At 35.9% G+C, this 15,181-nt stretch overlaps 2 protein-coding genes across 5 annotated transcripts; both read right to left on the bottom strand.

Annotated features, from left to right (window-relative positions):
* Nucleotides 1-5,721: 5,721 nt before the first annotated feature.
* On the bottom strand, nucleotides 5,722-9,830 carry LOC104746371 (phosphoinositide phosphatase SAC6). Its single transcript, XM_010467834.3, has 20 exons — nucleotides 9,572-9,830; nucleotides 9,396-9,479; nucleotides 9,169-9,296; nucleotides 8,956-9,047; nucleotides 8,811-8,868; nucleotides 8,656-8,712; nucleotides 8,505-8,538; nucleotides 8,310-8,390; nucleotides 8,033-8,139; nucleotides 7,819-7,905; nucleotides 7,671-7,748; nucleotides 7,412-7,482; nucleotides 7,220-7,318; nucleotides 7,031-7,130; nucleotides 6,830-6,938; nucleotides 6,642-6,714; nucleotides 6,442-6,535; nucleotides 6,254-6,346; nucleotides 6,092-6,158; nucleotides 5,722-6,001 (listed from the first exon to the last, which is right to left on the bottom strand). The coding sequence occupies exons 1-20, from the start codon at nucleotides 9,705-9,707 to the stop codon at nucleotides 5,871-5,873; spliced, it is 1,779 nt and encodes a 592-aa protein (XP_010466136.1). The 5' UTR covers nucleotides 9,708-9,830; the 3' UTR covers nucleotides 5,722-5,870.
* Nucleotides 9,831-9,931: 101 nt separating this feature from the next.
* LOC104746341 (protein GRIP) lies at nucleotides 9,932-15,150 on the bottom strand. 4 transcript variants are annotated; one of them, XM_010467808.3, is made up of 22 exons: nucleotides 15,064-15,150; nucleotides 14,559-14,911; nucleotides 14,340-14,455; nucleotides 13,977-14,146; nucleotides 13,743-13,836; nucleotides 13,526-13,612; nucleotides 13,334-13,414; nucleotides 13,085-13,210; nucleotides 12,698-12,806; nucleotides 12,524-12,603; nucleotides 12,194-12,322; nucleotides 12,019-12,119; nucleotides 11,716-11,849; nucleotides 11,533-11,630; nucleotides 11,323-11,442; nucleotides 11,159-11,186; nucleotides 10,992-11,050; nucleotides 10,782-10,853; nucleotides 10,658-10,705; nucleotides 10,470-10,575; nucleotides 10,338-10,396; nucleotides 9,932-10,265 (listed from the first exon to the last, which is right to left on the bottom strand). In XM_010467808.3, the coding sequence occupies exons 2-22, from the start codon at nucleotides 14,878-14,880 to the stop codon at nucleotides 10,140-10,142; spliced, it is 2,265 nt and encodes a 754-aa protein (XP_010466110.2). In that variant the 5' UTR covers nucleotides 14,881-14,911; nucleotides 15,064-15,150; the 3' UTR covers nucleotides 9,932-10,139. The 4 variants fall into 4 exon arrangements, 2 of the variants coding, with proteins under 2 accessions (XP_010466110.2, XP_010466102.2); XR_015573032.1 differs by lacking the exon at nucleotides 15,064-15,150 and having other exon boundaries at nucleotides 11,159-11,207; nucleotides 12,019-12,085; nucleotides 14,559-14,880; XR_015573031.1 differs by lacking the exon at nucleotides 15,064-15,150 and having other exon boundaries at nucleotides 12,019-12,085; nucleotides 14,559-14,880.
* Nucleotides 15,151-15,181: the final 31 nt, after the last annotated feature.

Below are 15,181 nucleotides of genomic sequence, written 5' to 3'. Positions count from 1 at the left end.
GAACATGTTGAGAAGAGATTTATTTAGGCTTTTAATATCGTCGTTCCAAAAGCTTTTTGGTTGGGATACTTCTAGTAAAATATAAATAAGGAATAGTATTACAGTCGCATAAACTTTATTCTTCGAAGCAGAATTATTAATTAATTAATTTTGTAGACCACCGGCGCAAGAATCCAATGTATTAACCACGCGCAACTAACGCGCGTTGAGAGCGTGTTGTCAAAATGGCTAATGTATAGTCCAGCCGAAATGTCTACTTTTTGGTCCGTTTTAATATTTTCAATTCTCGAGCGCGTGTGATGGTTACTTAATCATAATATTTCCTGACTCGTCCCACCACTTTTAAGTTTTAACTTGTCGCTGTTTTGTTTTTATTTTATACTCTTGGGTTTTCTTAATTCATCCAAAACTGTATTTTTTTTTTTTTTAACAGCAAAGTGGACTATATCCATCATCAGGATTGGAGAACGCAGGTCAGATAGGCCCGATAGGTAGATTATTTCATACAATGTAATGGATCATCAGGCCTTGTATGATCCAAATTCTATTTTTGGTTGATCAACGAAGAAATACATTTTAATAACAACAATGAGCGATGATGATGATGACTGCCCAACAAAGGGCTATTCCCAAAATTCCAAAGAATTAATTAGACGATAATAAAACGAATAATGAAATTGTACAACTCGTAAAAGTAAGACACCCAAAACTCTAAATTTTTTCAATAGAGTATGCAACGAAGAGGGAGACCTTACCAAAATTTTCTATCGAGTTTCCCCACACAACTTAACTTAAACAACAAAGACTTTCAGAAGCTAAAACCTCAATCAAGAACTGAACTTGTCGTATCACAATCCCAAAAAAATGCCTTTTCACTCTTCAGTTTTTGTCCTCAGTCTCTTCTTCCTTCTTAGCTTCTTCTACAGAAGCTTCCTCCCCAGTCTCTTTCTTCTTAGCTTCTTCTACAGAAGCTTCATCTCCAGTCTCTTCCTTCTTAGCCATTTCTACAGCTGCTTCCTCCTCTTGAGCTCTCTCCTCAGATTGCTCCGTGCTTCAATGTTCAAAGACATAATAATTATCTACGAGTAAGATAGATACATCCTTACTAGTAAAGTTAATGAAAAACATTTTTGTAATTTTGCAATCATCTGCAACCCTAAAATTTTTCACCATTCACAGTTTTGTCAATTCTACCACATTAGATTAAAAACTTTCAAATTCTACCACAAAAGAAAACATCTTTTCTGATCTACCACATGGGATAGATTAAAAGACTAAAATGCCCTGCATATAATGGGTTGAACACGTGAATATGCAAAATGAATTATGTTTGGAACAAACGAGTGGGACCCGTAGTAGACATTTTATAAACTGAAAGTAACGTTGAGTTTGCAATTTATATATATATATATATATATATATATATAGTTCAGAGATATAGTGGGTGGAATAGCATAAGTCTATGGACAAAATTAGTTATGTGGACAAAGTTTGTCTGATAGACAAGTTGAGAAATACAAACTTGTCCATTAGTTTAAAATACTTGTCCATTTGTCAAGAATGTTGTCTACGGAGTTTTTTGTGAATCATGTAGTACATGACATGATTAATAGTGGATAAAAGGATATTTTAGACAAGTATAAAATTAGTCTATCGAGTAAATAAATTATTGTCTTTGTAAAATAACTTGTCCATCATAAGATTAATAGTGGACACCTGGTGTGTTAAATTGGTCCACCTGAATGTCATGGGAAAAAACCAAAAGTGAGTTTCTGTGAAAGAGTTAACGAAGAGCAAAAGAAAAAAACAGAGAGAGAATTTTTGGAAAGATAAGTTGGAAACATTAGAAACAAAAAAGGTTTTTTTGTGTTTAGATTTTGTGGATTTGGAGAGATGTAGAGATAATTAATGGAAGAAGAAGAAAGAGACGAGAAATTAAAAGAATGAGATAAGTGTCTGGAAGAAATGTATATGTGGAGAGAATTAATAGTAGAGGAAAGAGAGAGAGAAAGTTGAAAAGACAAACAGCAAAACAAATAAAAAAAGAATCTTTATTTTTGTTTTGAGGGAGGAATCGAGAAAAGAAATGAAGAAGGTTATTTTAGTATTTATCTGTTATGTTTATGGTATTTCTTAAAAGGAGTTAGTATATGTGGTAGATATTAGTGCTGGGCACGGGACGGGTACCCTTGAATTTTCTTCGACCCTTTACTCGTCCCGACCCTAACGGGTAACAGAAAAAATTTACTCATACTCGACCCTTAAATAATGGGTATCCAGAGAAACGGGTACCCGGTAAAAGATAGTTGACCCTTTACTCGTCCCGACCCTTTATTATTACCCGGAAAACGAGTACCCGATAAAAAATGTTAATAATCGCAATAATAATTTTATCTTTTGAAATCCAAAAAAATGAAAAATTCATAAATTTATGCAATATATAGTTCTAAAATTATAAAATTACGAATTTTGAAAATAAAAATAATATATTAATTCAGTTAGGCTAAGTTGAACTTAGGTTTTAACTCTAACTCTATAAATTAATAATAAATAATAATAATAATACAAAATATTAACGGGTATTTACGGGTCGGGTAGCAAAACGGGTAAAGGGCCGAGTAACGGGACGGGTATTGAAAACTAAATTAATACCCTATACTCGTCCCTTACTCACGGGTAATATAAATATAATACCCTTTACTCGACCCTAAAGCTGCGGGTACCCTTTTTTTTGGGACGGGTACGAGTCGAGTAACGGGTCGAGTACGGATAACGGGTATTAGTGCCCAGGCCTAGTAGATATGATGAGTTTAGTTTTAGAATGTAGTAGAATTGTTAAAAAAACTCTTTTTTTTTTTAATTAGCAAAGTGGACTATACCCATCATCAGGATTGGAGAACGCAGGTCAGATAGGCCCGATCGGTAGATTTTTTCATACAATGTAATGGATCATCAGGCCTTGTATGATCCAAATTCTATTTTTGGTTGATCAACGAAGAAATACATTTTAATAACAACAATGAGCGATGATGATGATGACTGCCCAACAAAGGGCTATTCCCAAAATTCCAAAGAATTAATTAGACGATAATAAAACGAATAATGAAATTGTACAACTCGTAAAAGTAAGACACCCAAAACTCTAAATTTTTTCAATAGAGTATGCAACGAAGAGGGAGATCCTACCAAAATTTTCTATCGAGTTTCCCCATACAACTTAACTTAAACAACAAAGACTTTCAGAAGCTAAAACCTCAATCAAGAACTGAACTTGTCGTATCACAATCCCAAAAAAATGCCTTTTCACTCTTCAATTTTTGTCCTCAATCTCTTCTTCCTTCTTAGCTTCTTCTACAGAAGCTTCCTCCCCAGTCTCTTTCTTCTTAGCTTCTTCTACAGAAGCTTCGTCCCCAGTCTCTTCCTTCTTAGCCTTTTCTACAGCTGCTTCCTCCTCTTGAGCTCTCTCCTCAGATTGCTCTGTGCTTCAATGTTCAAAGACATAATAATTATCTACGAGTAAGATAGATACATCCTTACTAGTAAAGTTAATGAAAAACATTTTTGTAATTTTGCAATCATCTGCAACCCTAAAATTTTTCACCATTCATAGTTTTACGTTTTTAATGTTTTTTTTTTGTCAGCTATTGGGTCACAAAAGGCCGGCCCATTAACCAAAGTCCTACATTCGTAGGGAGCAGGACTCGATCCTTGGTGTAATGGTGCTTTGTGCATTAATGACTTACCATTGGCCAATGCACTAAGGTTACTTCACTTTTTAATAATTTTTAAACAGAAATCTTGTAAGTCTTGAATATATAAATACTAGATTAGGCCCGCGTATTAACGCGGATATAAGAAAAATATGTCAAAATTTAAGTTGTATTCAAAATATTAATTTTATTTCATTTGACTTTTTTTTTAAAAAAAAAACCGCATTTAGAGTTCACACACTTAATCCTGCAGTACAATTTCTTTTTATATTATTACATGATAATAAAATTAGATTTTAGTTCTATGCACTCAATCCCAATGAGTAACATCTATAATTTTCATATAAAAAAGTGCATTCTATCAAATTTATATGTTACTTAATCTTTTATAAAAACTAAAAATTAATAAGACATAATTCTCAAAAAAAAAAACTAATTTTATCTCATATTTGAAAAAATAACAATATCTTAAATATATTTATTTCATATTTTCTAATCTCATAAGTAATAGTTTTACTACTTGTCCAACACTATCATAAATTAATCAAAAATTCAAAGACGTTATTATGAGAAAATTATTTGTGTATGTAAAGGTGAGTATCTAAAATCTTTTTTATTTTAGGATTATGATAAGCTTTGGAGCTTATCAGAATAGAAACGTAACCATAAATAATGGGGGAGAGAGGTATTGCGCCGTTAATGGCGGAGAGGAGATAAGAGAAGAGATTAAGAGGTAGGGAGAAGAAGAAGAAATAGATTAGGGATTGTTTTGTTGATTATTCATTTGATAGATTGTTTTCGAACACAAAGGAACCTAAATACAAAAGTAAGAGACAATAGCATAAAGCCTAATTTAGCTGAAATAGAAGTCTTGGGCTCCAGAACCTCTTCTTCAATTGTCATGCCCAATAAGGATTCAATTCCCACTCATATCAGATTAATAATTGACAGTATAATTTATTTAATTATAGTATTATAGTAAGTAATTGTCTAATTTTCTTAATTCTTTTTCTTAACTATGTTTTTATATTTATTAAATTGTTTAAATTTTTATGTATAACACATGACAAAAAATTTAATTGTTAAATTGACACTTGTCGCAATCATATGAGTTACTAACTTTGAAAACCAAGATTTATATAATAACATAATATTGAATACGCTATCAAATCATTCACCGATTAAAAAACTTAAGGAAATTACATTAATTTCTTATTTTGATTATCTTATTTTTCTTACATTATGTTAATCACTAATTTTAACACATTAAACCTTTTCATACTTTAATCACTTTTTTATAAATTTCTTTTTACTATATGATTATAATAAATAATAATTACAGTTAAATTGCAAATATTTTCCTTATTAATTGCACATATTTTCCTATTGAAATTAGTAATTTAATCGATAACCTTCCTATTCAAATTAGTGATATAATATAGAGGGATTTTCAAAAATATACTTTCGAAAATATTAATGATATATTACTTTCGAAAATATTTGAGTTAGTGATATATTACTTTTGGTTTTATATACTTTCGAAAATATTAATTGTAGTTTTTTTATTTTTATTTTTTTTAATTTTCCTATACTTATTAAATATTTTTTTTCACATATATCAAAATATTATCGATATACTTGACACATGTCGCGATCTTATGAATTACTAACTTTAAAAACTAAAGTTTATATAATAAAATATTTTAAATTCAAAAAACTTAAAATTATGATTTTTCAGTGATTTAAGTGGATTATATTGGAAATTTCTAAAGCTGAATGAATTATAATCTTCTGACCATAAATTTACTTTGTTTTTTTCTTCAATATCTTTGTTTTTATTTATTTCTATAATATTAAAATTAATTAGTTTAAATAAAAATAATCTGTAACATTTGGTGGGAGAGAAACTAAACCAAAATAGTTTAGTTACAGGACATTATTGTATAAAAAAGTATTCTGGTTATTGTGTGAAAAATATAAAGTAACTTTGTCAAATCATGAAAAAAATGTGTTTTGTGAAAATTACTTTTTTAAATTTGATCTCACATTACGAAAATCCCAATTTTGCATTAATAAACTGAAAAGCTGTTGAAGAATTTAAGTGTAACGAAGGGAAACAATGGGCTCCCTTTGCACAAAGTTCAAAGGCAAGCTATGGCTTCAAGATCGGGGCTTGTGCAGGCGAGGCCGGTTGCAGAAGATCCGGCCATTGGCCCTCACTAGTGCCGCAACAGCTACACTGATGCCCGCCCAGACCAATGAGAAAAATAGGTGCTTATAACCACTCCCAACTGCATCCAAACACACACACACACACTATCTTTCTCAGTCTTGGGTGGCCGCATTATTAGTTTTACACCAATTGCATGGATCAAGCTTACCTTGTTTTACAGACATTGTTGCAAACCAGAAACTGATCAGAACCACCGTCAATGCCACTGGAAAGCTCTGAGAAATGAGAGATATTTTGATATTAGACCATATTTATATCCAAAGTAATTTGCCTTGCATCGTTGTAAAAATATTAGCAGATGATTACTTACGGCTATAGCCTCAAGACTTCCCTTTCGAGGCACAGAAGTCATGTCTCGGCTCACAGCAACTATATAGTGTCCTTGCACAAGATCAATCGCATCCTTTGTATGAAACCCAAGAAGATGATAAACAGTCAGTAGAGGTTGATGGTATCAAGTAACTCGCAAACAGGTAGTTAGAGCCACTTAATTATAACCTGCTTAGTTCCATCAGCAAAATTGTTCAGGTAGTAGCGTGCGAGGGCATTCCAGCCATCTTTAAGGACTCCTTGGACAGTCCTTTTACCATACCTACAATTAATCAAACAAGTTTGAAGAAGGCATGCATGTGGAAACATCATTCTCTTGGGAAAATATATATATATATATATAGATGTACTTAAGTGCAAGAACATACCTGACGAAATCTCCTTTAAGTGCAGGCGTGCCCGAGTACTGAATGCTAATGTCATCACCGTGATTAGCCCACACTGAAGGCAACATAAGCACCAGATATAATTGAGAAGAATTGTATATCTAAGAAATTCATTATTTACTATTGCAAAACCACATCTCCTAGAAAGGAGAATAAAGTAGGGTACCGACATATCTTATAGCATTCGTCAAAATTTAGATGTGAGCTTATAGCTTCTTCAGCGCCGAAGACACCAATCCTTTTGAGCTGAAGTTCCAACATCTTTCGGCCTATCATGCTCTGTATTTTTGGCAGGAGGATGAGCACCGAGCAAAGGCAAGGAGAGTGTAAGAATTTTGAATACGAATATAATAGTGTAAAGGAATACTAGCCTGGGTGACATTTGTACGGTCTAAGCAATCTATGCAGTTTGTTCGCACAATACCAAGCTGCTCCTTCATTTTCTCACCCTTTTCATTCAACAAAAAGTACCTGTTTTGTAATTCAACGTACGTGTTGTAAGTTATATAATTCAAGATTAGAGACCAGGAAAAGTAAGTACGTACAAGTAAAACTAGTACCCGTTTTTCTCGAGGAAACCCTCAATCTGGTCATACAGAATTGCTAAGCGCTCAAAGTGAATATGTCCACAGATGTGATGGAAATCAAAGTGCAGGTATCTATAGGACCAGGCGTATCCTTGAGTGAGTCAGACGTTGATAATATATTATCCTTTAGTAGCAAGGATCGATGTTAGAAGAACGCATAGCTACCTTACATCATCACCAGTGATGTGCTGCATACAACCTGCAAACTTCTCGCTTAAGCGCCCCTCACCTCCATGCTGATTACAGAAGAAGCAATTCAGTTTTTTTTTTTTTTTTTTTTAAATGATCTACATACATCTCTGAATTTCACTTATATTTACTGATCGGACTATATATATATATATATAAATTGATACACAATTAAGGGAAAAGAACAGTAAAGAGGAGCTGTCGAGACTCATATATCCAAAATTAATCAGGTCACCTTATTGACAAGATCAACCGCCAAAACTGATCCATATTTTTTCCTTAGGTCCAAAAAGTGACGCTCAGCTATCCTCGCCTGTAATGGATCGGTCACTTAAAATACTACTATTAAGTGGAAATGGTTAGTTACAAATCATCATACTCACAGCTTCTTCAGGTTGGGCAATCTCAAACTTGGGCTTGTAGGTCAGATCAACAATTTGTTCCCACATAAAAGGCATGGATCCTCTAACCTGCAAAGTTAAATGTCAAACAAAAATGGTAACTCACACAGACATAAGTAAAATCATCTGACCCAAAGAAAAACCAAAAGTATGCGAATGACCAAAGGGGCATGCAAAGATGTAACAGTACTATCACCTGAACAAATGATGATGTGTATCCGTTCATGCGTACAATTTGCTCAGTCTCCACAAAATTAGCAACATAACCATCAGAGTCAGCTCCTCGTCGCCACATGCGTGTACCTTGCAAATGTCCAGAAACACAATCACAAGGTATATTGTCTGAAGTCAAAACTAAAACTTAAGATTTCTGTCCAGTTTTGTAGACTGTAAAAATGGAGCTACTCGAAAATATAAAGTGTCACTATGTAAAAAGAAAAAAAGAAAAAAATTAGGGAGAAAGAAATGCATACCATTTCTTCTAGTGCACCTCCTAGCAATCAGAGTAATGTCAACGATATCTCTTCCAATGGCTGTTTGAAAACTATGGAAACGTGATTCAGAGTTAAGGATAGTGTCTCTAAAATTATGATCCACCATTACAGTCAGTGGAGAGAGAGAGAGAGAGAGTGAAATAACTGAGATGTATATATATCGTAAAAGGATATTCCCTTGAATTACTGGAAGCAAGAACTGATCAAGCTACAAAATTAAAACAACCATATTAAGGTGATAGATATATATATATATATATATATATATGTATTTTTTGTATTTACAGAAAAACAGACAAGTGAACCGAAACAAGAGTTCACCAACCTTAGTATCGATAAGAAGTTCTAACATATAATTGTTCCAAAGAAATCGAGGCTCAGCCTGCCATGAAGAAGATTCAAAAGGGTAAAATTTCAGTCCATCCACAAAAAGGACAGACGACTGTGAACGAAGTGTTTTTTGTAAATTGTATAAGACACCTGTCTCCACAGAGGAAGCGACTTAGACTCATCACCCAAATCATGCAAGCGCTGTGCACTGAAACAAAAGAATCATCACAGACATGATTAGCAAAACATGTAGATGTAGTGTTTTTCTCTTGTTTTCTCCAGAGCGTTAGCGTACCTAAGAGTCAAGTTAATTTCATACGAGAAGTAGAGACCAGTTGTGCTTTGTGCGACACTTAGCAGCCTAGTTAAGTCAGTCTCCATCTTCTTCTGCAAATTAAAAGCGGTAGAATGATTTTGATTTGAGCGTTCAGCGGCTTCCATTGTTGCTTTATTTGCTGCTCATAGATATAGATATACAAGAGGAAGGAAGATGGAACGAAGGAGTAACCTGTTCTTCAGACGAGTTTTTAAGCGAATGATCACAAGGAAGAACCTTGAGCGAGTTGATTTTGAATATAGGATGCCCCAGAAACGAGCCAACAGATTCGCTCTCTGTAACAACTACCAAGTAGGATCCTGAAATCAAATGAAGCATATACAATACGAATGAAGATGAAGACATTCAACAAAGACAAATAAATAAATAAATGGTCGATGGATCGATAGGATAAAAACCTGCCAGGAGCTTCAGCATCCCAACCACACCGAAAATGGAACGTATTTTGGGGACACGCAAAGAGTTGCATTCTGCTACTTGATCTGACGACACAAAGAAAAGAGGATCGATTTGTGTGTGTGTGTGTGAGAGAGAGCAAATTATTCCAAATAAAAAGGGCTAACAGAAAACGCACCAATGAGCTTCATGGAGCCGTCAAGACGACTAATGTCCAGACATGATGCTGCTGAACCATCGGTTGGCTCGATGACGTACTGATCAGGGAATTCCCATAAACGCAAGCCAGAGTGTAATTTGTGCCTACCCTCCATGGATGCTTTCAGTAACTAGTATCAATCACCTTCCTGTGGATTTTAAATGAGATCAGAAAACTGAGGCCTTGGGGGCAGTGAAAGTGAGAGTGAGACCCGTTCAATATTGATTCCGTACTAGACGGGTTTTGACCAAAATTCTTAGTCGACGGCATTTATATTTTTTCCAAGTTTAAGTTATTTTTGCATTGATTTTTCATTTTATTCCGATAACCAACCAGCGGTTTTCAGAATGAAATAATACACTCCATTAATGGCCCATCTCAATTTAGTATCTTCCCTTTCTTTACAATTAACATCTCAATCCACTAAAGTGTTGTTATCTCGACTTTAACAACGTTCATTACACAAAAACGAAGAACTTAAAACAAAACTAGTATGTATCTTGGCCCAAAAGAATGTGGTAGCTCTCCGCTCCAGTGTCCAACCCAACTAGGAAAACGAGAATCTTGAGAAGAGTGATAGACCTGAACCCTCACTTGCCGCCGGACCTGGACTCGCCTCTGTCGTCGTCGTTGTTGCTGTGGAGCTATGGTAGGCTTGCTGACACTTCTGGATCTGCCACACATGGTCGGTTAGGTTTATTACAACAATATTATGACTCAGGACGGTCCAAGTCTAAGATCTAACCTCCTCTGGACTAAACTGAAGCAACATCCCCACTACAGGTAGTAAAGCCTCCACTTCACCTGCAACCATTACATGTTATTTTACCCTACAACATCTACTTTATGGATCCACCTTCAATCTCCAGAGTTTTACCTGTTTCCAGCAGTTTTAATATCACATTCTTTAGGTATGTCATATCTACACCTTCTCTCTTCTGTTCTCTTTCCATCTCCCTCAACTCCCTCTTTAGCATAGCTTCCTGTTATTAGCATACCCACCAAAGTTCGAAATAAGACCATAAGAAAATGGCAAAGCCACCAAACTCTCAAGTAACTACATACCTGTTGACTGCGAAGACGGTTTTCGCGCTCAAGCTCCTCTATTTCCTCCTGATTCAAAATTAACAGTTAATAAGTGCAACATGGGCACAAACAGATTAAAATCTATGCAACCAATTCTATACACCTGAAGAGCTAAAATATGGCGCTGTGTCTGTGCTAACTCTTCTTCTCTCTGAGCTTGTTGCCTTGCCAATATCTGAAATTTGAATATTATGTGTAAGGATTAGCTCTCACTGATTCTTCCATAGCTATTACATTTGAAATAAATTAAGTTCTAGGATTTAAGATCACTCCTTTCTCGGACAAGCAGATGGCTAAAATTACAAAGTCCTACCAGAATCTGGTGCTCTGCTGCAGAAGTACTCAAGTTAGTTACATCCTGCAGTTGTGACTCTGGAACACCGTTCGAAGATGATAATAGGTTAGTTGATGACAGGAAAACCCACTGATTCATTCATATAAGAAGCCCTTGTTCAATGGTATTAGACAAATATATCGTACCTGTGTTGTTGTTCCCATAGTGGTGAACCTGAGAGAAAGATTCGTTCCACTTAATGCCACATGAAGTGTGAAAAATTCATTTGCAAATTAAACGAAAAGACCGATTAAGGATAAAAGGAAGAAGTAAGATAATACGCAAAAGAAAAAGAAAAAAAAATACATACTACTGGTTTTGCTTCAATAGATTTTCGAAGATTTTTATTCTCATCCACAAGTCTGGATATCTCTTGATCCTTCTCCTCAATGAGTCTATCTGCAAGCGCACGTACTGATTCATGCTCCTCCTGCAGTTATGTCAGTTAGAACAAAAAGCGCCGGCAATCTTTCTTATAAAACCATAGCACATAGTAAGAGTATAACAAAACGTGATTTACCTTCAGTCGTTTATTCCGCAGTTTGGCATCTTCTAATTCTTTTTCTAGACCTTCTGCAGAGGAGGCTTCACTTTGAGCTGTTAAAGCTTCACATCTTCCTGTAGATTACAGTAACCTTTTAGGGAGAGAATTTCAATTTTCAAGAACTAATGAAAATATCGAATTTTGATTTGAATCAATTACGTCGCCATGTTTCTTCTAAAACCCGAAGGTCTTCTTCCCATGCTTGTTTCTCCGCCTGATTGCGAGCAACAGCAGAGTCAAGCTTCAATTCAAGACTTTTGATCTGCTCCCTGGCATCTTTAAGTACTCCAGCTCTGAAAAATGTATGATAAAAAAAATCTCAGACAACCTATATATGTCTAAAGAACTCCACAATTATTCCCCTGAGACACCATTTCTCAGTTGCTTTCTCGTGTATATTGAGGAGAATGAGCAGCCGACCTCCGGAATCAAACATGAAAAAGTTTCAGTGTGACAATATACCTTTCTTCAAGTTCTTTCTCAAGGCTAGCCAAAGCACCCTGAAGATCTTGCTGTGCCCTATCCCTCTCTGCAGATACCAAATATACTTCTTTTTCAGCTTCCTAAAACCACCCAAAAAGATAATTAGTTGGCAACCATCTAAAATAGCTCCATCTAAGAAGTCTAGATAACTTACCTTTAGAGCTTCCTCAAGAGATTTTATCTGTTCAGAGTCTTTAGCAGCAGCCAGCTCCATGTCCTTCTTTTGCAGAAGCGCATGAGCACGGATCTTGTAAGAAGAAAATTCACTTTGGAGACGGTTGATCTGTGAACAGTTAAAAGTAATTCAACATAGTTAAAATGAAGACAAACTACAGCAGAATATTCTTTCGAGCTCAAAATGGCACTTTGATTCCATGATGATTCATGTTATGTGGTTAAGTATGGACGACTAATAAAATCTGTTCTTACCCAACTAAGCTACAATATTTCTTAAAAGAACCAAAAGAAACTATGTAGTATGTACCTCTTCTCTTGCACCTTTAAGTTCCGCATCTTTTGTGCTTAGCATCTGTGTCTGCATGGACATTTCTGATCCCAGCTGACCTGACAATTTATATGAACGAATTTCATAAATTTTCATTGACAAATGTAAAACATAGCTAGATTAGTTCAACGTTTCATGAACTCTGTAAATTACTTCTCATTTTAGCCACTTCGATTTCAGCCTGTAAGTAGTTGCTTTCAGCGGTTTCCAGTTTAGATTTAAGGGCGTCGCATGAAGCTTCCCAAGTCTCTTTTTCCTTTTCCTGGAGGAAAAACAAAAATTCATGGCTTCTAAGAATTACAACAAAAGAAAATAGAGGAGTTTATGTGTCAACCATGCTGTCTGATGGCTAAAGAGTGATGGCTTAGATTATGTTAACAGTTACATATACGCACTGCTATGTTCATTCCCTAGTGAAATCAAGACTAGTAAGTCTGCTTGATTAACGATGGAACTCATAATGGGCAGGAAATAACAAAGGAAAAATAATCGTTGGCATCAGAGAGTCCTGGGAATCCATCTTATATAATTTCCACTTACATTCTCCGCTTTAAGGTGTGCAAGCTCTCCTTTAAGAGTTTCTGCAGCAGCCCTTAGCCTTGCTGCTTCGCCAGTTGCAGCTGCCTCCATCTCTGCGATTGTAGATTCCTTCTCTGCAAGCAGTACCTAGAAGAGGTGTATACTTGGTGTGAAGAATGCATCACTTACTTCGAACTACTCTCTTTCTCATTTCATAACCAAAGCACATCATCAAGTAAAAGAACTGAAGAACTTAGAAACAAGACTAACCTGCAGCAACGAAATGTTTTCGGCTGCTTTGTCCCTCTCAGATAGAGCATCTACGACCTGTGCTTCCAAACTCTCTAAGTTCTGTTAAGAAGGTGAGAATAGAAAACCGTATATATCATTAGCAGACAAGGAAAAAGACAATGGTGGCTCGTAGCATATAAGAAGCAACACAGTTACGCTGATGCCGAGTACCTTTTGATGTTTGGCTGACAACTCGGCAACTGTAGTTTGCTTTCTTTCTTCCACAGCTTGTAACTGCTTTTTCAGGTCCTCCAGAATCTAGTATAAAAACGCAAGTAAGAATACGAAGCAGACTATACAAGGCCATCCATCCCTCTCTCTCTCTCTACAACTCTGTACTTTTCTAGTTATTGCAGACTATTATTACAGAAAATGAAACAGATCAGACCTGGTCCTTATCAAGAAGCGACTGTTGCAATGTCTCAATCTTAATTTCTTTAGGCTGCAGTGAGCCGCGTAGTTCCTCGATAGTATCCCTGAGCCTGTGCATGGGAATATAAAAATAAACGCAAATTCTGAGAGGGAGAGCTGGAGAGAAGTGAGGGAAAAATGACATCCACTCCATACAAATCCGAATTAAAAAGCATAAACCAGAAGAATATAAATACAAAAGGTGATGTACTTGTTATTGGCACTCCTAAGTTGTTGCCTCTCAGCATCCATAGCTTTGAGTGCTTCATTGGCCTGTTGCCTAGTGCGTTCGAGCTCTTGTTGCATGGATGAGTGCTGAGAAGAAGCTCGCTCAGCTGTTTCATTAAGTTCCTGGAAACGGGCGTTGAGATCATCTTTTTCCTGAAGATAGCAAGCAATATATATACCATTGAGATATCAGATATATAGTACCATAGATCATCTTTTGTCCGCATCTTACATATATATATATATGTAGTAATGCAGCAGAAAAGGGAAATCACACAAAAAGAGAAAGCGCATTTAAGTAAGTAGTAATGTACACAGTAGAATGAATGGACATATAATGAAGAACCTTTTGGATTTCTTGAATACGCTGTTTAGCCCTTTTGTGAAGCCTGGCGAGTTTGGCATCGAGCTCGGCATATTTCTCGTCGCGGTCTTTAATTTCCTGCTCCAGTTTCTGTTGAGCTAAGTAAAGACCAAAACAAAAAAAAAGCACAAGTTGAGAGAAAAAAGTAAGGCTGCCAGAGCAAAGAGAAAAGACTTAGGAGGAGGAGGAGAGCAGACAGACCTTGGGAGTATTCATGGGATTTAGCATCAGCCTCAGAGTAGGCTTCCCTGAGATGCTCAAGAGCTTGCTCAGCTGCAACACGAGTTTGTTTTTCCACATCAATCTCTCTGCTCAATGATGCGACTTGTTGTTTAAGCTGAGCTGATTCCTCCGCTTCCACTAGCTCATCCTTGAATTGGGATTTGAGAAAGTCGTTTTCTAATCTCAGTTGAGCAATCATTTGGAGTAGCTGGTCTTCGTCGTTTTCAAGCGATCCATTCATGTGAGACAAGTCCTGCTTTTCTTCTTCTTGTGCAGGTTCCTCCTCCTTGTCTTGGGACATTGTTGAGGAAAGAGATCTCCTAGAGAGCGAGCTGGTAAAAAGCGTAGAATTTGGAATTGAATCAACCAACAAATCCAAGTAGAGAGCACGCAGAGTCTATGCTTGAAATTCGTGAAAGAAGATTGTAATCAATCTGGTCGAATGGTGGTGACTGCTAGAGGAGAGAAGAAGCTAAAATCTTACCTTGAGATCGCTAAAGGGATTCCGATATTGGGATCGGATCGGATCTCTCCCACAAAGGTGAAAACGTCGTCGTCGTCCAGTCACGACGGTAAAACAAAAAAACGTTTGATTGTTTTAA

Source organism: Camelina sativa, chromosome 2 (genome assembly GCF_030686135.1).
Source record: "Camelina sativa cultivar CO46 ecotype springtype chromosome 2, ASM3068613v1".
NCBI lineage: Eukaryota > Viridiplantae > Streptophyta > Magnoliopsida > Brassicales > Brassicaceae > Camelina > Camelina sativa.
The sequence above is the reverse complement of the archived record's forward strand: the minus strand, read 5'-3'. Positions and strand labels throughout refer to the sequence as shown.